The 22,634-nt window shown below is 48.4% G+C and overlaps 1 protein-coding gene across 1 annotated transcript in view; it reads right to left on the bottom strand.

The window, feature by feature from the left end:
• Col22a1 (collagen type XXII alpha 1 chain) overlaps window positions 1-22,634 on the bottom strand; it is a 214,016-nt gene that overhangs the window by 98,911 nt on the left and 92,471 nt on the right. The window contains exons 13-18 of the mRNA XM_029554999.1: window positions 19,289-19,342; window positions 18,517-18,570; window positions 17,500-17,553; window positions 16,062-16,106; window positions 5,658-5,711; window positions 4,350-4,394 (exon numbers count right to left, since the gene is read on the bottom strand). Coding sequence (XP_029410859.1) covers window positions 4,350-4,394; window positions 5,658-5,711; window positions 16,062-16,106; window positions 17,500-17,553; window positions 18,517-18,570; window positions 19,289-19,342 — 306 coding nt within the window. The remainder of the gene's footprint in view (window positions 1-4,349; window positions 4,395-5,657; window positions 5,712-16,061; window positions 16,107-17,499; window positions 17,554-18,516; window positions 18,571-19,288; window positions 19,343-22,634) is intronic.

The following is a 22,634-nucleotide window of genomic DNA, read 5'->3' as shown; positions in this document are numbered from 1 at the left end:
GTCCCTGCCTAAAACATTGAAAGACCACTGTTTTCTTGTGTGCCACACCAAGAGCATTTATTTAAATATCAACTGTGCTCTTCTGTCTTTGCGTGTGGGTATGCATATGTATACATGTGTGAGCATGCAGGCACATGTTTCTATGTGCAGCTGAATGCCATAGGTTGCCAACAGGTGACTTCCTTGATGACTCTTCATCTTGTTTACTGAGATGGCGTCTTTCACTGACCCAAGAGCTCACCAGTTTAGCTAGTCCAATCAGCCAGTTTGCCCTGGGGATCCTGTTTCTGCCTCCCCAACTGCTGGGATAACAGGCAGGCTGTGAAACCTGTCCCATTTTTTTTTTTAATGAGTGCTGGGGAACACAAGTCGAGTCCTCGCATGTGCTCAGCAAGCTTTTCATCCACCGAGTCACCTTCCCAGCCCCTCAGCTGCTCTTTTCTTTGTCAAAAAGGCTGAATAAAATGCCATATGTAAACCTGCAACTTTGTAAACTAACTAAAAAGTTCACTAAAAGACAGCGTTTTCTTTACTGTACATTCTCTTTGGTCTCTCACATGTAATAATTGAGTTCTTCCTGACAGGCATCTTTATTTCCTCTGTGTTATCACTGTGCACACATATGCACACATGTGTGCATATTATACAGCTATGCATGCCTACACGATGTGTTTTAAACCATTCTATAATCTATCTGGCACCTCCCTAGCATGCATGCATATGTCATGCACTCTAGTTGTGGCTCAAATGTATCCCCTGCATTCCCCATGACCTCAGGCTGGCTCTGTCCACCTTATGATCCCATAAGCTTTGTTACTATCTTGGTAATGTATGAGTGTTAGAAGCTATACTGTATTATTGTGCAAAGATGTCATACCCACATATGACAGCAGGCAAAAGCAAACTATAAATGGCTGAACAGTGAATCTCTGGGGCTCATGACGTCTTCTGTCATTTATGACTCGTCTCTCTAGCCCTTCACTTCTGTCAGTTATATGTGCTTGGCATTAACATCACTAAACAAAAAGTGAGTGCTAATAGTACTTATGAAATGAGTCAATACATGTTTTAACCCTCATAATAGGAGGGAAAATCTTTTGACATATTAGACTTTCATTAAGGGAAAATAACATCCTGGCTTTCATCTATAATAATTATGAAAGCATAACTAATTGGACAGTCAGCCAGGTCATAATGGCTAGAATTGATGTCGATGACTTTTTTCTAGAATAATGCTTTCCTGTATTAGAAATGAGGCCATTGAAACATGGGAGTGTTGAGTAACTTGTTCAAGGCTAAAAGATGAATATGCAAATAAGCAGGATGCCGCTTTGCTAGCCAAGATGGCTGCTGCTGAGCACGGCGACCAGGGCAAAGGTTGGACTGCATGACATTCACATCCACTTAGGCCAGAGTTTGCCAGGGTATGAGCATTTAGCCAGGGTATGAGCATTTAGTAAAAAGAATGTATCTTTGAACAACTTCAGTACTGATCAGGTAACCAGAGCCCCAGGGGATGAGCTAAGTGGCAAAGATAAAGTCTCTCCACTGAGACTAATGAACAAGGGCTTCAGATCCTGGATCTCCTGACTGAATGCCATACAGAAAATGTGTGCTTTTGTTCCTTAAGGAGTGTATGCTGGGAAAAAATAATTTAATAAGTAACAGATTAAAATCTTTTTTGGAGTCGCTTTTCCACTATAGAGAAGGATCAGTTTTTGTAGTGATCAGTTTTAGCAACTGGAGTAGCCAACCTCCAGAATTATCCTGCACCCTAGTATTTACACCTCGCATAGCGGCCTCCACACTGTGTGGTGTCCTCTATATGGCAAACAGTAGCAGAAGGGTGCAATGTAATCCCCATGGTTAGATTATTAAAAGGACTCTGTCTTCTATTTAGGGATTTTCCTCTTTTCCTCGCCTAAGTCTACTCTCTCTAAGGAAAGCAATTTCCACTGTGAGAAGCACCATAGAGAGTCCCAATACTGCCAATAACCCCTGAGGAGCAGAGCCCACCAGTGCCCACAGTAGATCCTCCAGCCCCAGTGCACCCTTGATGTAACTACCGCCTGCCTGACAGACGGACCACAACCTTAGGATAGATCCTGAGCCAGAACAAATCCATTCATGTATCTCTCAGTTACTGCTCTGAAACCATGAAAGAGCTTGAATGATTACTGTGTTAAGCTATTGATCTCTGTGGTAATTAATACTTAACAAAAGATCATGGGTACAGGCATGGAGGTGGTCTAGAAAGAGAAAATTAAAAAGTTGCTTTATTTTTATGTGTATGAGTATTTTACCTGCATGTATGTATGTCTGTGATGTTGCAATGTCTACAGAGGCCAAAAGGGGGTGCTGAGTTCCCTGGAACTGGAGTTTCTGATGGTTGTTAGCTGTGGTGGGTGCTGAGAACTGAATCCAGGACCTCTGCAAGAACGGCCAGTGCTCTTACCCACTGAGTCATCTCTCCAGCCCCAACCTAATAGAATTTCTAATGCAACATAAGTTGTGTGTTCTGCAACATGTGTCTCTGAGGGTACTGTGAGGATTTGATGAAATCTACTGTGAGGTCCTGGGCAAGATATTCTGAAGTTTTCCATTCTCTGCATCTTATATGCAAAAAGAGGAGTTTCAAAGTAAAGTTCCAGTGACTTTCTCAATGACTGTATAACAAAGGTTCTATGAAATCTAGAATTTGTTCTCAATGAGGCCACAGGCTCCTCATCATCTGATTACTGGTTTCTAATTCCTAATAAACGTTCCAGGTGATAGGAAGCTGTGATCCGTTCACCTCTGCATTGACCACAAGAAGCAATGATTCAGTGTTTCCCCCAAGCAAGAGGATAAGCCAAATCCTCAAAGACAACAATGTTAGAATCCATAAGATGTACAACATGTCCTCAGGCATATATGCATAAACACGCATGCACATGCATACACACATGCATATGTGCACACACAACAGGTGATAGGAAGCTGTGATCCGTTCACCTCTGCATTGACCACAAGAAGCAATGATTCAGTGTTTCCCCCAAGCAAGAGGATAAGCCAAATCCTCAAAGACAACAATGTTAGAATCCATAAGATGCACAACATGTCCTCAGGCATATATGCATAAACACACATGCACATGCATACACACATGCATATGTGCACACACAGGCACACACATGCACATGCAGCAGGAAAGAGGGCTATTACCAAGGACCCCACAATAAGCATCACTCCCTCTAGTGACTTTAAACGAGCGAATTGTTTCAGGATTTCACATCTGTGGCAAGAGGCTGTAAGAATGTATTAAAATCCCAACACCAAAGAAAGGTGAATTTCAACCCTAAAATCACCTAGCTGGAGAGAATACTTAACTCAGCTAGAAGTGAAGTCCAGGTGAGCAAGAGGGTGACAGGAGCAGTCCTGTGCCTCAGAGGAGGCTCTTTACCTATGCTTTCTATTCATTCATTCATTCATTCATTCATTCACAATGCACACCTTATCTACCTCTGTAAGGACTTCAAAGAGGCCCTTTCCTGCACTTTAACTGTATGCTGGGAACTAGACTGTTGCAAGATGACCATCACCTTCCTCCTGCAGAAGCTGAGATGCTAAGCTGCTCTGATCCCACAGGGTCAGCACACCAAGTCCCCAACCTCTTTACTAGTCTCTCCCCTCCCTTCTGTCTAGCTTGGCGTCTCATTTCTTCTGAGGCCCTCTAGGAGTCAGTCCCCTTTCAGATGCTCCTACACAGGCTGATCTCTCACGCTGAAATCTCAAACCACCACCCCCTTTACGTTTGCTCTCGTTCTGACTGGAATGCTTGGAACTTGTTACATTTCACACATCCTCATCATCGCTTCACAATTTGCAAAGAACTTTATCGTGCAGTCGTCTGGGTGGAGATACAGAAATTCTGAGCATCGAATTTATTAAGGTAACCCCCACTGAAAGGTGTTCTAAGACAGCTGACCTGTGTGATGGGATTCAGTTGTTAGCTTTTTTATTGAAGGCCAAGCACATTTTCAGGATGGATAAAAGACGTTTGTAAAAGATTGTTAGGAAGAGAGAACTGGAGGAAGAGTGTGAAGGGGGACGAAGGGGTTTGAAGATACATTTTGCACTTTTCATAGCATTCCTTAGTCCAAAAATCACTTTGAGTAACAGTAAGTATTTCTGTTTGGAGTTTTGTGTTTCAGTGGCTGTTCATTCCGAAAGGTAGGAAACAAATTTAAATGCAATAACCAGAACGGTCGCGTTGGCTGGGTTCCTGAGCCCAAACCAACATGCTTTGTGTGTGCACTCTGTTCCCAGAGCTCACACACGATCCCTCCCTCGGGTCCTGGCTTTCTTACCTTCTTTCCCTGGGGCCCTGCCACACCAGGAGAACCAGGTCTTCCCTAGAAGAAAGAGAGCAAAAGTGGATTACAGCAGGCACTAGGAAAGAGTGGGATGGTACAGGCACGAATGGAGGAGGAGAAGATCCAGGCAGCTGCAGGCCCAGAGCTGTGGCTTGGTTTTCCTCAGAGCCCAGGTTCCCTGACTCCAGGCTTCCTGGGTTTTGCTTCATGCAGAGTTCTTCCCCTGATAATCTAAACTCTGCACCTCCATGTTACCCATTTAGAATCATGCTGCTACTACCATGTGGACATTGTGGTCTGAGGAAGCAGGGCACTGACACCTTTTGCTTAAGGATAAGAGGACCACACTAAGAGAACACGAGCAACAAGCAGAAGCTGCGATCCAGCCAGATCTGCCTTGGGCCAGGGAGCGCAGAGGGCAAAGGCTGATGGAGCTGTTTGCAAATCTTTAGAGGTCTTGGGACTGACTGGCCTCCAAACTCAGAGAAGAGGGAAAGTCAGCCTGAATTCTGGCTAAGACTGGGGAACTATGCACAGAAACAGAGGCCCAGAGAGCTGCATAAGAGAAGAGGTTCTAAAGACAGTCCACCTCTTCAGCGTCCTCACACAGTGCCTCCTTCCTTCCAAGAGTGAGCAGGAAGGATGAATACAAGCATGGATATCTGCTGCAGAAAAGAGGGAAGAGATCTGACAGGGCACTCTGTGTCCAGACGATATGGTCTTCAAGAAATGAGTTTGACAAGCCCTGGCCACCGCTGGAGACGGAGTTTAGAGACTTTACCCTAATGTACAGAAATGCATCCAAGGATGTGTGTCCAACATCGTCGTTTCATTCCACTCAAAGTGGAGAAGTTCAACAAACAGTCACTTCAGCAGCTTCCAGTTCATCCTCCAGAGCCCAAGGCACAGGTGCAGTCAGGATCTCTTGGTGAATTCACAGATACTTCTCTTTCATTGGTATCAGTGAGTCTTGGTATATTCAATTGCTTTGAACATATGGGCTGCTTCTAATCTTCCACACTACAGACACACTGTAGACTCCATCCATATGTACCCATTCCTTTAAGTTTGTGCACTGTCCGTGTCCTTATGTTATGACAATGTATCATTTTACCCAAGTACAATGGATACAAATTAGTGTGTTCCTTGGGATCCCTGTAGCTCTGGAGTTGGCAGAATCAACACAGCCTAGGGTCCTCTTGTTGCCTCCACTGAGCAGGAAGGACACTGAGGATGATACCTAGGGTGTAAGCCAATCCTGTCTTCAAAGAACATCACTTACCAGCCCCAGTACCCACCTACCTGCTCTCCTGTCTCTCCAGGCTTCCCAGGGAATCCGTCCAGGCCTCGTTCCCCCTGGCAAAGGCGGAAAATCAAGAAATGAACAAATAGAGCTGGAACTGACCTGGAAGCCTCCACCCTGAAGACGGGCTCTCATGGTATTAGAGGATACTAGTCAAGCTGCTAAGGGAGAAAATCAATCAGCGGTCCACGCCCAACTGTAAAGCCTAATAACACAACAATAACCTGCACAGTAAACTGTCTCTAATGGAGCAGTAGTGGCACTTTTATCTTGGGGATAATCAACAATTATCTAACTGGACTTAAAGCCAGCTCAATGGGAGGGAACTCCTGTGTGGTACTGTAAACACGGCCAAATACACATGGATGGAGAGGTCGTAGAGCATAGAGAAAAACCTATATATTTCTTACTGCACGCTAAATATGGATCCTTATATTTACAGACAAGTATGCCAGTCACCACTCATCAAAGAAGCTTATTTTTGCAACAGAGGGAGATGAGTAGAGTCCCAAACTGGTCAAACACAGAGAATAAATGTCTGTGAGATGCCCAGCCCTAAGTGACACATCTACAATGGAACCTCTATACCTAAGGCCCACAAAACAGCAGAACAGGGGTAGAGAGAATATCAAGGCATCTCTCAACTCTCACCAGCAAAGCTTCTTCACATAGCAGAGGGAGATTAAGGCGGAAAGACATAACTGGCCAAAATGTAGAGATGAGAGACTGCAGAGTGCGTGTCCCTGGATTGGATTCTGACACTAAGCCTCTGCCACCCAGGGCTCAAGGACCATTGAAGAAGGAAGGAGTGAAAAGACCGTAGGAGTGGGGGTGGTGGATGACCACAGGAAACAGAACTTTCCAGGCTTTTGGGACCGTCCTCATATGAACTTACAGCCATGGTGACAGCACGCATAAGACCCATGCAAACTCAATCAGCCAAAACCCAGCACAGAACTGAGGAAATGGGCAGGAGGCCCCAACCTTAGCTGAGGACATATTGGCAGATGATCACTGCTTGTAAGGGAGAGTTGGTGTTCTTTAAGGGAGTGATGCTGGATGGACTGGCTGGACAGGCTCCAGTGGATGAACTCATAAACTCACACAGAGGGACATCAGAGGACACAACTTTGACTCAATAGGCCTTAACGTGTATGACAGAATACATGAAATCTATGAGGGGATGCAGATAGGAAGTGTGTCTAAATATGATTAAGATGTATTAAATGCCGAAATTCAATAAAAATATATATTGAAAAAAGAAATATCAGGAAACACCTGGACGAACATCCTGTGGTGTCACAGAAAAAGGCAGCAAAAGTCCTAAGTGTCCAAGTACATGGAGCGCCTCTCTTCGCAGACTCCGCCAAACCCAGGCTCCACATCACACAGGACAGCCCCAGAGTGAATGCATCCTGAGGGTCATGGAGTAGAGACGAAAGGTCAGAAAGGCACACTCCTCTCTCTCATTCCTCATCTGTGACTCAGGGATGGCCATGAAGCTTCTGTGAACTGCATAATCTCCTCACGTGGGTCTTTGTGTGAGTCAAAGAAATAGACGTGTAGCGTTTTCAACACAGTTGGTAAAACTTCAGCTATGCTGCATGCATTACTCATTCGCCCAGTAAGTCTGAGCATCCATTATGTTCCCGATACTTGAAGAAGACCTAAGAACTCACTGCTAACAGCAAGCCGTCATCCACCCATCTATCCAATTCCCATCCTACCTTCTCTCGTTACCCACACAACTGGCTGTGAACCCCTTGGTTCCTGTGGGACCCTGGACAAGAATCCTCACCTCCCTAACACTGTCCTGTTGTGCTTCATAGGAATAATAATTCCTCCCATAGGAATTATGCCCATGAATCAGTAGATAGATGACTCACTGATAGCAGTGAATAGACCTGCTTGTGGCTCTTAGTGCCAGACTTGACCCAGCTGCATTCTGGTTTCCTTTAGCCAGAATTCTCAGACATCCATGGGAGTAAGCTAGGGTCTAGTGTCCTCAGCTGGGGTCATCATTCAGAGGGGCCCCAAGACCTCAGCGGATGGAGGAAGCCAGGTACTGCACTGGGTGACTCACGCTACCACCAGTAGCCTCTGATGGTGCCTCGGCAGCCACGGGCGCCCTTCTTTCCCGTGTGCTTGCTGGTCCTCTGCTGGCTGTGCGACTGCCTATAGGGCACAGCTCCGGTTCACGTCCCTGACCTCTTGGTCTCACTAGATGCCCTATTCTGCTCTGTGCTTATCTCTCCTAAGTCATTTGCAAGGAATGGCAGGTTGTTCTCCATACCATTGTGTCCCTGGGACCCTGCTGCAGCTCTGCATGACACTAACTGAATTTAGAAGCACAGCACATGAAACTTATCCTGAACTCTTCTGTTTTCCCTAATTGACTTGATTTCCCAAACTGTTATTTCTTTCTTTTTTTTTCCTTAAGATGGGTGCGTCTTTCCAGATGCCGGTTTTGGCCATGTGACAGAAGAAGATTCAGGGCTGTCACTAGAGTGATATTATGTTGGCTGCAGCCCACTCGTGAGACTGCAGGGCAGGTGGATATTCCCACAGGTGGAGGTCTCTGTGCTCTCTTCAGTACGTGTATTTCCTTTCTCCTCCTCCTTCCCTAGGACCGCTGGCTGCCCAGGGAACGCGCTTCTCCCCAGGAACAAAAGCTGATACTTGTCTAGTCCACTCAGTCAGGAGGCAGGGAAGAACTGCCCACCCAGCTTCCTAAGTACCAATCCTCAGTTAGCCGGTGGGCTCCTCGGCATTCTCTTCTCTGATCCTGCCTCGAACTCTGGTGGATTTTAGCACCTCTCTCTGCTGCGCAACTTGTGCAAGGCAGTCCCCTCGCATCTTGCCTCACAAGTGTCACCACAGATCCTTCCAGAAGTTATTCGGTATGCCTAGAATATCGGTTGATTTCTCTTTCCAAGTACTATGGCATGGTGATTCTTTCAGAGAGCCACTTCGACACAGGAGGGTTGGGACCACAGAGGAAGTGATGTCATCTCAGTCTCTCTCTGCCTAGAGACCTGGCACTCTTATCGCGCCATCTCTCCTTCCAACCTCTTGTGAGGTTGGAAGGCTGGTGCACAGATAGTAAAACTGAGCTCAAAGTAAGAGCCTACCTCACTCAGAGGAACACATGGGAACAATTCTGGGGTCTTCTGTCCCTAAATCCTTGGCCTATTTCTGCTTTCCCCAGGGCCTGAGAAGACCCCTGGGGCAGCATACTGGATTCCCTCCTTCCTAGGCTAGGTGAGTCTTAAGGCTCTTACTGTCCTCTGTCCGTTAAGTAAAAACGGGAGCCTTAGAGGTGCAGTATGTCCAAGGTCACGAAGAAACTTAGCAACGGAACCTGGATAAACCCAGGACCTCCTGACTCCCAGTGCAGTGCTCCCCCTGCTGAATGGCACCGGGTACTCAGTTCCACCATAGAGCCCAGAGCCAAGGTGGACACCGATGGCCAGGCATTAATCTCTAAGTCCTGCCTGGAAGCCGAGGGCTCTGCCTGTGCCCTGGTTCTCCTTTTCTTGTGTCTTTGCACCTGAAGACTAGATTGAGTGCAGCTGAGCATTCTGGAGGTATCCAGGACAGGTATGGGGCAGGGAGGGGAGGGCAGGACCTGACTGGACAGCTGCACCTGCCAGCCATCTGCATCACTTTTCAGCAACAGACAGGGAGCCAGCCGGCAAGAAGGAACGCAGACAGAGGGCTCCATCTGAGAAAGAAAGAGCACACGAGAGGACGAATGGGGGAAGTGACCAGGGAGCTGGGAGGGCAGAGAGACAGCCAGAGACTGAAGCAGAGATAGAAAGTGACAGGAGAGAGGACAGAAACACTGAGGCAGAGAGAAGCAGACAACAGGAAATAGTGCCTAAGAGAGGGTCACAGAGGGAGAGAGAGAGAGTCAAAGGAAGAGACTGGGAGAAAGAAGATGGACCCAGAAAACACAGAGAGAGAGAGAGGAGAGACAGGGAGAGGTAAAGAGGCAGAGAGGCAGAGAGTGAGACCAAGATACAGGCAAAGAGACAGATGGAAGGGAGAGAGATAAACAAAAGGGAAAAGAGAGAGAGAGGCAGACAGAGCAGAAGAGGCTGGGACAGAAAGCCAGGGTAGACACCGGAAAGAAAGATTGAGAGAGCGAGCGTTGGAGAGGGAGAGAGGAGAGGAACAGACACTAGGGCAGAAACAGGGTAGAGAGAGACATGAGAATAACAGACAGACCAGACAGACACACAGAGATAAGAGGGACAGAGACACTGAGGCAGAGAGAGAAAGAGATGGGGGAGGGGAAGGAAGGGAGAGGCAGACAGAGGAGGACAGAGCCAGAAAACAGCACAGAGAGCAAGGCCGGAAGCTGAGGTGCCTGGGACGGATGCCAGCTGGGCCGAGGAACAGGACAGGCCAAGGCACAGGACAGGCTGAGGCGGAGGACAGGTCAAGGCACAGGACAGGCTGAGGCAGAGGACAGGTCAAGGCACAGGACAGGCCAAGGAACAGGACAGATCAAGGCACAGGACAGGCTGAGGCACAGGATAGGTCAAGGCACAGGACAGGCTGAGGCGGAGGACAGGTCAAGGCACAGGACAGGCCAAGGAACAGGACAGGTCAAGGCACAGGACAGGCCAAGGCACAGGACAGGCTGAGGCACAGGATAGGTCAAGGCACAGCACAGGCTGAGGCGGAGGACAGGTCAAGGCACAGGACAGGTCAAGGCACAGGACAGGTCAAGGCACAGGACAGGCCAAGGCACAGGACAGGCCGAGGCACAGGACAGGTCAAGACACAGCACAGGCTGAGGCACAGGATAGGTCAAGGCACAGGACAGGCCAAGGCACAGGACAGGCTGAGGCACAGGATAGGTCAAGGCACAGGACAGGCTGAGGTGGAGGACAGGTCAAGGCACAGGACAGGCCGAGGAACAGGACAGGCCAAGGCACAGGACAGGCCGAGGCAGAGGACAGGTCAAGGCACAGGACAGGCCGAGGAACAGGACACGCCAAGGCACAGGACAGGCTGAGGCACAGGATAGGTCAAGGCACAGCACAGGCTGAGGCGGAGGACAGGTCAAGGCACAGGACAGGCCAAGGCACAGGACAGGCTGAGGCACAGGACAGGTCAAGGCACAGCACAGGCCAAGGCACAGGACAGGTCAAGGCACAGCACAGGCCGAGGCAGAGGACAGGTCAAGGCACAGCACAGGCCGAGGCAGAGGACAGGTCAAGGCACAGGACAGGCCAAGTCACAGGACAGGTCAAGGCACAGGACAGGCCAAGGCACAGCATAGGTCAAGGCACAGGACAGGCCAAGGAGGAGGACAGGCCACACGCCACCAAAAGGCTTTGTGGTCCATGCTCTGCTGGACTCTGCTCACCACACTGGCTGCAGCTGTGTAACCAAGAACGGATGGCCCTGGTGAGGACTGAGGGACCCAGGCTCTGGGTGAAGGGGCAGTGGTGAGTCTCACAACTCAGACCCAAGCCTGCTCCCCACTCCCCAATGCTGTGTGAACTCATACCAAGCACTTAGTAACCATTATGACTCAGTTTCCCTACCCACAAATGGAAAGTGTGGTTTACCTGATGCTGTGAGAATTAATTGTTCTAACACAAGTGAAATGTCTGGGAAGATGACCGGCTAACGGGAGGAGTATGTCAAATGTTGGTGACACTGAATAAAGAACCTGACTGTGTGGAATGAGGGAGAAGCCAGATGTCACGAAGCACACAGAGAGACAGCACGGGAAGGCCATGAGGAGTCAGGAGCTCTGAGTTCTAATCCTGAGTCTGTTTCCCCAGCTGCCTCCATCCCTGGGCTCCATTCTCTCCTTGGTTTGAAGTGAAAAGGCACAGTTGCACTGCAAAGACTCTATGAGGCACATCCAACCTGCTGTCTGAGGACCACATACAGCCACACACAGCAGGAACCGCTACAGATGCAGCTCAGCACAGAACTGTACACGTACTTAAAACGTCACGTGACTGTAAAGAGACCCTTTTGGTAACTGGATCACACAGTTCTTGAGTGTGAAGTTTGTAGGTGGCAACAAGATGTTGTAATGTCAAAGAGTCACGCCTGTAAGGTTTCTATTTCCCATGTGCCTCAACACAGAATACGCATGTTGAAATGAAGGGCCGTCAGTCCCCGTTCTGGTACAGATGTGCAAATGAGACCAAGTCACTTAAAACACATGAGCTCATACACTGGACCATGTTCTGCAGATGAAAGCAAGTCTCAGAGGCTGAGTACAGCAAGGTGGTCCTGGCACCCTGGGGAGAGGTGAGATTCCCAGTGACCCTCCCACCGGGGCCCACTGGATGCAGTTCCCAATGTCTGACAGCAGAGAGCGAATGTGCCCTACTCAGAGCAGAACAGACCCCGCCCCTCCCATCTGGGTGCCCCCTGGACCATTCAGAAATCTCGATTCTAATGCACACATTTAATGTCCTGGGACACTGGCATGCTTCTTTCCCTCTCCCTGAGAGGACAGGACAGAACTGGCTACCCCAGTGGAGGCACACCTACCCTCACCCTATGCAAGAACTTTGCTCGGCCCCTCTCCAGGCCTTTGATGGAGCAACCTGCGTGTCCTCCCTTTCCCGATGCTTGTTCCTCCTGTGCCAGGCTGGCCTCATCCTGCCACAGCTTCCTCATTCCCTGTCCTACTCTAGCTCCCACCCATTGCCCCCATCATCCCTTGTTCCTGACTCAGGCTCATACTGAAGACCATCCGTGTCGGCCTTCCTCCCTCCTATCCACCTTCTGCAGTCTTCTACTGCTCTCTGTTACAGGAACAACACGTCCTTCCCTTATCTGCCACTAAAGTGGCCACCTCTGCTCACCAAGGTCAGAGGCAGTACTACCTTGTGGGAAAGGATGCATGTTTGAAATAGACATAGATTATATACCCTGTTCCAAATGCATGAGCTCTGACAGGCACTTTGACCCCCATGAACTTAGTGCACTGCAGGATGCTGACGGTACTTGTCCAGCTCTCCTCTGTTCACTGGTCAGAATTCAGAAAGGGACGTATGAAATGACCTGGTCCTATAGACTACCACCCTGGCTATATACCGCCGCCAACACCCAGCTCAAATGCTTTCCCTCTGTGGAGACTCTCCCGTTACCCTCCTTTTGACCTCCTGAAAGTGGTTGCCCCTTGGAATCCAGGGGTCCCCACCTTGTCCTCTACCTACACACATAGGCTCTCTCCTCTGTCACTTTGTATGTCTGACCTTCCCCACTAGGCTGATAACTCTTAAGGTCAGCATCCTCACTAGATTTGTCTCATGACCCCGTAGGACCTGGTATGCTATGTAATGCTCAGTGAAAAGACACATTCATGGCACTGACTCCAAAGCAACATTCGACAGTCAACCCAGTAGAACACAGAGACCACTGTGTTCTGTGCACGTTCTGTGGCCTTAGGATGTAAAGATGAATGAAACATATTCTGTTTCCAGGAGGCTCATTTCCACATGATCATGCTGTCATGTTCACTTTGAAAGGGATGCTATGCTCTCATTCTGTGGTCTGAGGAGGAGCTCAGGCTCCATGGGAAAGACGGGGATCTTGGGAACTGAGAATTGTACCTTCTGACCAGGTACCTTCAGGTCAATGATGCCCCTCCCAAGGAACTCTGCCAAGGGACTGCCTCTTCCCCCAGATTCTAAGAGTAACGCAACCTAGAGATCGTTGCAGGATGAACTCTGGGAATTGTTCGGACCTTGATGCCCTGGATTCAAGTTTCTGGATAGCTGTCTCATAAAAGTTGACCCAAGGACCCAAGGGACATGCTTCAGGAGGCACACACAGGAAGAGATTCTTGTCCCAGTGAGACCCAGTAGACAGGGCTGCCAGTTCTCCAGAACAATGCTTGTGGGAGGTGACTGACTGTCAAGGTGAAGATCTAAGAAAGATACCTTGAATGATGGGGTAGATCTTAGTTTCAGTTCTAACAAACCCAAATTCCCTCAAGTGTCTAGGGAGCCAAGTCCTGTGTTTTCTCTCACGATTCATTTGACCCCCACAGCCTCTTCCTGAGACTGTATTATTCCTAGTGAATAAATAAGGGTTTGGGTTCAAGGAGTTGAAACCTCATCTAAGAGCTCAGAACTCATAGCTTTTCCCAGAGGCACAGCCTGGGTCCTCTGACCCCAAAGCTGGCACAATCCACATTTCGCTTTCACAATCCACTTTGAGCTGAGCTCACTCGAGTTTCTGCCAGAGCAGGACACCTGCAGAGTCGCAGAAGCTCAGTGCACTCAGCAACTCACAATTGTCTAGACATGTCCTTCCAGGCAGTGGCAGGGTGCATAGCATGCAGTCTCTCATCCCTTTAGTGAGTGGGCTTCTCTCTGCACAATGATAGGCTCATCTCACTGTTTGCCAACCATCCCATACCCAGTGGGCCGTGGAAAGTCCCCTCTGATTCTCTGTCCATCAACTGCAGGGACCTCCTGAGACCCACAGAGACTTTATCTGCCTGGTTGAATCATCAACTCTCAAGGGAGCTCTGTCTCCCTGTTACAGGGAACACATGCCTCGTGCTCTTGGTGAACAACATAGTGATAGGGAGGAGGCGGCTCTCTCAGCTGTGATGGGGCCCAACAACTAGATCGAGACTTTATCTGCCTGGTTGAATCATCAACTCTCAAGGGAGCTCTGTCTCCGTTACAGGGAACACACGCCTCGTGCTCTTGGTGAACAACACAGTGATAGGGAGGAGGCGGCTCTCTCGGCTGTGATGGGGCCCAACAACTAGATTGACCTGTCTCAGGGGAAAATGGAGACCTCCAGAAATCAGAGAAGTTCCTAAAACAGAAGGATTTTAAACAATCATCAAATAAAGGAACTGGAAAAAGGCTTAATGCAGCGTAGGTGACCAGGTCTGTTCAATGGTGAGGGAAGTGGAGGTTCAGAGAAGAGCCCAGCTGGTCCCACGCCACCCTGCATGGCAACCAGGGAGGTCGAAACCAAAGTACGCTTATTTGTGGATGATATGATTTTATATATAAAAGACCCTAAAGACTCCATCAGAAAACTCCTACAGCTGATAAATACATTCAGTAAAGTGGCAGGTCACAAAACTAGCACATAAAAGTCAGTAGTCTTCCTATATACCAAAGACAAACGGACTGAGAGGAAATCGGGGGAACAATCCCATTCATAAAAGCCTCCAAAAAACAAACCTTAACTAAGGAAAAGAAAAATTGTACAAAGAAAACAAGAAAAAATTGAACAGACACCAGAAGATAGACCTTCCGTGGTCATGGATGGGTAGGATTAACCTTGTGAATGGCAAAACTACCAAAAGCAATCTGTAGATTCAATGCACCCAATAGAACAGCACTGCACAGTCATTTCAAACAAGGACTAAAAGCCGTAGAGGAGGCTGGAAAAATACAACCTGAGAATGACAGTCAGACAGAGGTCAAGTACATGTATAGCCGTGTGAAGAGAACCAGGCACATATAAACAAGCCCTGGAAGGATAAGCCAGCAGCTTGGCTATAATTGAACCAGGATGTGTAAAATTGAAAACTAATTTTTACTATGCTCCAAATGTAATGAGACAAAACTAAGTTACTTAATAAAGAGAAAATTCCTCACAGGGCTAGAGAAATACATGCTTTACAAAGGGGTACGGCCTGACAGGGTGTCTGGGACCTGACTGCGGGGAAGAAGAGAGTCCCTGCTCTCAGAAGCCCTCGTCCAAGTTTTGAGATGCTCAAACACAGGCTTGGGAAGAGAGGGCTGTGAGCTCATCCCCAGCCACTGTGTGAGGAGGTAAAGGATGAGGTTTGCAGCCCTTGGTGTCCAGGAGAGCTCTGAGCAGACACGACATTACACAGATGGAAAGGTCGAATCTGGGTATTTACCACTGCTACCCAGGGCATGTTATAAAAGACCATCCTGAGTCCCCCTGGATGTGTTGGCCACCAGTGATCTGTGCTGGCATGAACCTAGATCTGGTCACCGCACATCATGAATGAGGCAGCCTGGTCAACACTGTTCCCAGGTATACAGCTAACCTTCCCTTTCCATTAAGTTGAGGAATGGAAGGGAGAAGTAATGTAGATTGCTAGATAAGATGTGAGTCCCTGGCTGGTGACCAGGCCTTCTGAGCTCCAATACAGGGCTCTAGTCTCACCTCTCTGGTCTGGAAAAGCTAACCTCTGATTGGGTAAGAGGCCTGCAGGTCTGTACGTAGTACAAAGCTTCAGGATTTGTATGTACTCTATTTTCTGGGCAGGAAATGAGCTAGCACACTGTCTGCACGCCTGCCACACACATGTACACACATAAACATACACACTGGCACAGAGCGACCAACCCCCCGCATTCTCCTCTTTTTTACATCAGTGGTATTCATTGGCCAGTAGAGATTATAAATACCTTTTCGCCTCGAGTTCCCCTTTCACCTCGTTCTCCTTGGAGACCCTGGGGACAAAAAGGGGAATGATAAACTCTGCAACATGCCCCTCTGTGCATACTCTCTGGAGACCCCAGAGAGAATGCCTGGCAGCTTGCCCCCAGATGCAGCGGATGGCAGTGGGGAAGACCCCATCTCACTGTGTTATCTGTCACCACCAGAAGCCTGAGCACCTCCCTCAGCCTGGGTCCTGAGCCCAGCCATTTCCAGGTAGAGCTGTGCTCCAGGGACTGTGCTCCTGGCCTGGGCTAACCAGATCTTCACAGCTAGGAATGGGGACACATCTGAACTCACCTGGCCAAGATAAGACCTGTGGCTTTGACAACAGTCTCACAGGTAGGAGCCCACTGTTCTGTCATGATCACAGATTCTAGGCAGGGGCTCCCACCTGTACCCTGGGGTGCTAGTCTCCTTTAATAGGCTTTGCTCTACCTACTCCAGCAAGAAGGTTGCTCCCTGTCCCGTTGCTCACCCACCTCCTTCTAGAGCATCACCCAGACTCTGTGATGTGATCCCCATGTGGTCCCTCCCTCTCCTTTTCCTTCTCAGACAGTCTGAGGAAAATGTGTTAAACATCGTAGATCCTTCCCAGACCTGATACTGTTCCTAGGAATGACGCACACATCTTTGACCTACACAAAAGCATAAGGGTCAAAGTCATGAGATGCAGGGCCTCCAGAGTGATGGACACTGCTGTCTAACCACTGTGCTCATGAGACCAGAGGCCTTGAAGGACCACAAGGCAGTGCAGCTATTATGTTTGAAGATGGTTTTCCACACTACTATTTTCATTTACATATAATCTCACATCTCACGTCTCTCTAAGCCTCTTGTTGAGAAGCAACAATAGGTTTAATGCCCAAGAAGTATGCCCATTATTTGTTATGCCTACATGTTATTCACATCTTTAACACTACTATTTTCATTTACATATAATCTCACATCTCACGTCTCTCTAAGCCTGTTGTTGAGAAGCAACAATAGGTTTAATGCCCAAGAAGTATACCCATTATTTGTCATGCCTACATGTTATTCACCTCTTTATCCACAGGATGCTCTGAACCCCTAGCCAAGTTCTGCTATGCTTTGAGGCTGGAGACGCACTAGACTCTGTATCCCTTCTGGGAGTGGAGGACTGGGGAGCTGGATAAAAATGGTTTATACACACTAAGTGTCATATAATCCCAGGCACTACTCTGTCCCCAGGAATATGCATTTAAACTTGTTCTCCTGGTGACTTGAATAGCATTTTAGAATGTCTGGTCTAAGAGAAGAGAGGCTAACATTTCCTTAGCCTCTGACCAGTAGATCCTCACTATAGAGAAAGAACGATTAGAGATCTAGCTTCTGATCCCTGCAGAGAGGGACAGAGCCACCTCCCAGACATGTGTCTTGACTTACTGGAGGTCCAACATGTCCAGTGGGTCCTGGAAGTCCAGGTGGTCCCTGGAGCCCCTGCAGAAGAAAGTGCACAAAAATAGGTATGGGATGGAATGACAGACAGTCAGCTACCATTTGTTAGAAATATCCAGGTTCCTTATCCTACCTACCCATACCACCTGCACAGGGGGTCCCCATTAGACACCCCTGACCTGAGCTCTGGCTCCTCACCTATGAGAGCTGACAGCATAAGATGCCTGGGATAGGCATAATCACTACCAGACACACTAGACTTCAATGACAGGATGACGCCATGGGCATTTGAGCAATGGTGGACCCAAATCTAACAGTCCCACTCTAACTTGCCCCCTCGGTCTTCTCCAGATCTGACGCAGACATATTGACAGCTTCTGTGCAATCTGATTACAATGGTGCTTATTTTCAATTTGCTGCATGATCTGTGCAGTCGGTATGAGTCCTGACAATGTGTCTCACAGAATTCTGTAGTGCCTGGAGGCTGCCCTGCTATCCGGACCATAGACTTCAATAACCACTGGCAATAAACTTGGAAATACCTATTAGAAATCCACTAGAGAAGATGTGTTTCTTAAGTTATACTACTGTGATAAGAATGACATCCACACAGACATGTGTAAGATTTGCTGCTTCATTGATTTTGGTGGAAAACAAATCAAAACTGAAAGGATGCTCAGGGCTCTAAGTAGGAGAAACATTAGATAAACTGCAGTGCATCAATATTACTGACTCCAGTGCACCAACTGACGAGAACAAGCTTTGTCTGTATTAGTGTGGAAAACATTGTGTCTCTATTGTTGAAGGAGAAAGATTAATTCTTTCAGGTGCATGACCCATTTTTGTGAGAAATTAGCAGGAATTCTCTATATGCAGGCAAGTACAAAGAGGCAAGGGTCCATCGAGTATTTAGAGTATTTAGTCTATACCCAAAGAAACTATTTCTGTGCCAAGCCCTGTCTGTCCAGCAAGGATATGAGCAGAATACATGTTGGCAACACTTACCCGTATGCCCACCTCTCCAGGCAGCCCTGGCTCTCCAAGCTCTCCCGGCTCCCCCTGCGCAAAGTCATAATCACAGTCAGCAGGACACATAGTCGCAGTCAGCAGGACACAGGCCCAGGCACAGTAGAGTGGCCCAAGTCTCCCTGGAGTGTGCATTCCCCACAGCTCAGAACTCATCAGAAATGAGGTGACCACCAGCAATGAGCCACCCAGCCCTCTCGGATACTCTTTCTGCCAGCCAAATCCTACTATTGAAAGGTAACAGAATTAAATCCCAGCAGAGCAGACACAATACTCTAACCAGACTTCAGACCTCTAATGCTGGCCCTTTCTTTTCTTTTTGAATATCATTCTTTGTCTGGGGTCCTAGAACATGTTCCAGCCCAGGGGCAGATGGGTGAAGAGATGGAATCTGGGGTAAGAAAGGGCAGGCCATGCAGGCGGATGGGTACTAGCTGGGTCCATGGTGGCTCCTTTAGCTATGAGCTGGGAATTGGGGCAAATTCCTTTCTGAAGGCTGCCGATCCTCAGCTGAGGCATCAGAGACAATTTCCCCTTGTAGAACTGCTTATCAACCAAGTGAACAAACAGCTTCCAAGGGTACACATGCCATCTACATGGAAACAGCTGCTGCTAATGTTATAATTACATTGAGAAACTCTCCCATTGAGAACAATGGGTGCAAACCGGCCTGCTCAGGTGCGGCCCCAACAACAGCCAGCCACGGAGCCCCTGGCCCAGTGTGGCCTTGGATGGGGAACACAGAACTTACTCTCATGCCTTTACTGCCATCTCTTCCGGGGAGCCCAGGTGGACCCAGGGAACCCTGGACGGAGAGAAAGAGAACACCAGTTAATAGAGGATAAAGACAGAGATGGGACCAGCGAGCCTCAGGCAGGAAGAAGTGAGATGGGCACAGCAAACAAGTTCCTTCACCCCAGGTCTTCCTGCAGCCTTAAATATGCTCTGTTGACCACAGTTCTCCGCCTGGCCTTTGCCTGTAGAACTTTTCATGGGCATGTGAAGGGACCCAGGGCAGGTAGAGAGATGGACAGCAGCTCCTGGGAGCATCAAAAACAAGCCCAAGTCCCAGCCAGAAAGAGCAAAGAGTGCAGGTAAATCTGGTTCTGACCAGCCTGTGGTGGTCTTCTCCTTTCAGCGTGGGCCAACCCACTGGTGTGGGATAAAAAGAAGAAATGCTGAGACAGTTTCTGCTCAGCAACTCTTCTACCTGGGTGGGATTTTTGGAAGGGAGACACATTCCAGCTGATCTTCAGGTCCATCTGCTACTGTTGTCTAAATACAAGGAAGAGGCCTCACGGGAGCAAGGATTGCTCAGAGTAAACAGAGCGTGCCCGTGGTCAGCCATTTGCCTGGAACTCTCTATGCAGACCAGGCTGGCCTTTAACTCACAGAGCTCTGTCTATCGCTGCCTCGCAAGTGCTGGGATTAAAGGCATGTGGCAACAGACCCAGGTGTAGTAAGGTCCTTTTACATCAAAAATGTCATAATCCTCTCCACTGGGAGAGCACTGCCAGGTGAGAGGTTCTAGCCTCCATATACCCATCAGCAAAATAGGGGAACCCCACCCTGCTTGGCTCCCCAGATAGGAAGAGCTAACCAGTGCAGGTGGAGGTGAGCCTTGAAGAGACCGAGTATTAGCTAAATGCCAATTTTTTTTTATCATTAGGCTGGTCCTGGCAGAACCAAGAATAAGAGTAAAGTAATGCCTCGTGACTTGTTTAGTAAGATGGACACTGGGCCCTGGGGTCATCTGTATGGCATGCTGACCCTGGGTCTGACTGAGTGCTCTGTAGGAATGGCTGAATATAGCTTATCCCCACAAACATTTTCTAAATTTCCATTTCATGTAGTTCATGAAATGAAAACACAGGAATAAAAAGACATTTGCCCACAATAACAGCATGTAGTGTAGAAGAGCTGGATCTGGGACCCAGGATGTGTTTTGTAATATTTTCATCTCATATCAGCGCATCCACATCCACATCAGTCCGGTGGATGCTCTGCAATCTTGTGTGACCCTCACTGTATATATGGGCACTGTGGGACACAGTGGGACAATGGCCCAGAAGTCCACATGGCAAGATGAGGCAGGTTGAGGAGGGTTGGGGGAGTTAAGACCTAAGTATGTGGCTGTAGCTGTTCCTTATCCAGGAGCCATGTCCTCCTCCATCAGCCTCAGCAAAGCCCACTTCCCTAGAAATACTGGAGTCCCTCACGAGAAGCAGAAGATCCACATCGGGACATGCAACTGATAGTCAGGTACAGGGTGGGATGAGACCCCATGTGTGCCACCTGTCACCAAGGCCAGTGTTCCACATCCTCCCCTCTTTCCCTGGCTCATCGATTACAGGATGGGTGGCCCCGCTTCCTTAGCCCTACTATGGCTGCAAACCTAGGGCTAAATCAGAGTTTTCTGAAAAGGAACAGCGACACAGAGGAAAAAATGTGTCCTCTGAAGAATAACCCTTGACAGCGCTTCCCTCAGAACCCATCCTATCTTGGTTCTTACTGCAGAGTTCACTCAACACAATGGTTACCCACTTGAAATAGCATGTCCTTGAAAGGTCTTCTGGCTCCTTTAAGTTGGGGTGTCCTAAAGCTGACAGCAGGAAGAGATGTCTAGATGGGCTCCTGGCTTGGGAATAAAAGTGGGGACTGCAGGGCACAGTTACCCCCAGGACTGTCTAATAAAGGGAGTGTGGGGCAAGACCTTGGACAATGCCAGAGAGAACTCCAGAGAGTTCCGGAACCTTTGCCTTTCTCTCTATCACACAGATTCCCAGTGGAGACCTGTGTGAGTCTGGCCCAAGCACAGTACCTGGGAACTCCAAGAGATGAGGAGGCAGGCACATTCCTAGTGCTTGCTGCAGATACCCGCGGGTATCCGTGCTTTCTAGAGCCCTGTGGCTCGTACAGAGAGGTAATGAAAGACTCCTGTTCCAAAACGAGTCTTGGGCTACGTGACCCATACAGGCAAGGCCAAGAGTCAGCATGGAGGAAAGACACGGTCTTAAGAAGCAGCAAACTGCAGCTCTGTGCTCACCCACATCTCTGTCCCGGTGGCCTTGGCCCAGCTAGTGACATGCTCTAGTTCTGAGTCTCCATCTTCTTCATCTGCTGGGGTTTTACACCTAGATCAGGGGCTGGGCTTCCCAAGGACAAGCACAGCTTGACAATTTGATCTAGAATGTTTGTGTAACAGATTTGACCGCTTATATTTTGACACAAGTGTGAACTGCCTTGTTCTTTGTGTACAAAGTACTGAAAGTACTTCTTAGAACTGAGTTATTTTCTAAGTCAGAACCTGCCCCTACCCCCATCTCTTCCTCCATCTCATTTATAGCATTGAGATAACCAAGCCAGGGTCTGGAGACACGGCTCAGTGGTTAAGAGCACTTTTGTTCTTCAAGAGGACCCTCATTAGGCTCCTGCCGCCCATGTTGGATGGCTCACGACCACCTGCAACCCCTGCTCCAGGAAAGCTAATGCCTTCTTCCGGCCCCCATAGGCACCTGAACTCCTGTGCACATACCTCCACAAAGATATACATATAATTAAAAATCAATGGTTGGATAGGGAGGGGCTCATGAGGCCTCACCCGTTTTTTAAGATATGTTGGGAGTTGGTGGTGACAAGGAGAAAGAGAGTCACTTTTCTTCAGGGATGCAGGTCCTGAGAGACTACCCATCTCCAGTCGAGAGTCCTACACCCATCTACATGCAGTTAGCACTAAACAGACTCAGCGGGTATTAAATAAGAGAGAGAGAGCACGTGAAGCTGAAAGGGAGAGTATGCGGGGTGGGGGAAGAGTTGGAGGGGAGAGAATGGGGTCAGATTGGCTTCAAACACACTATATACATGTATAAATAAATAAAATATTTTTAAGTGTTTTATGTATTATTTTTATTTTATGTGTATGACTGTATTGCCTGCATGTGTGTAAGTGCACCTGTGTCCTACAATACCTGTGAAAGTCAGAAGAGGGGGCTGGATTCCCTGGAACTGGAGTTATAGACAGTTGTTAGCTGCCATGTGGGTGCTGGGAATCAAATCTAGGCCCTCATCAAAAACAGTGAGTGATCTTAACCACTGAG

Source organism: Nannospalax galili, unplaced genomic scaffold (genome assembly GCF_000622305.1).
Source record: "Nannospalax galili isolate Female #2095 unplaced genomic scaffold, S.galili_v1.0 scaffold525, whole genome shotgun sequence".
Lineage (NCBI taxonomy): Eukaryota > Metazoa > Chordata > Mammalia > Rodentia > Spalacidae > Nannospalax > Nannospalax galili.
This window is presented reverse-complemented; position numbering and strand designations above follow the sequence as displayed.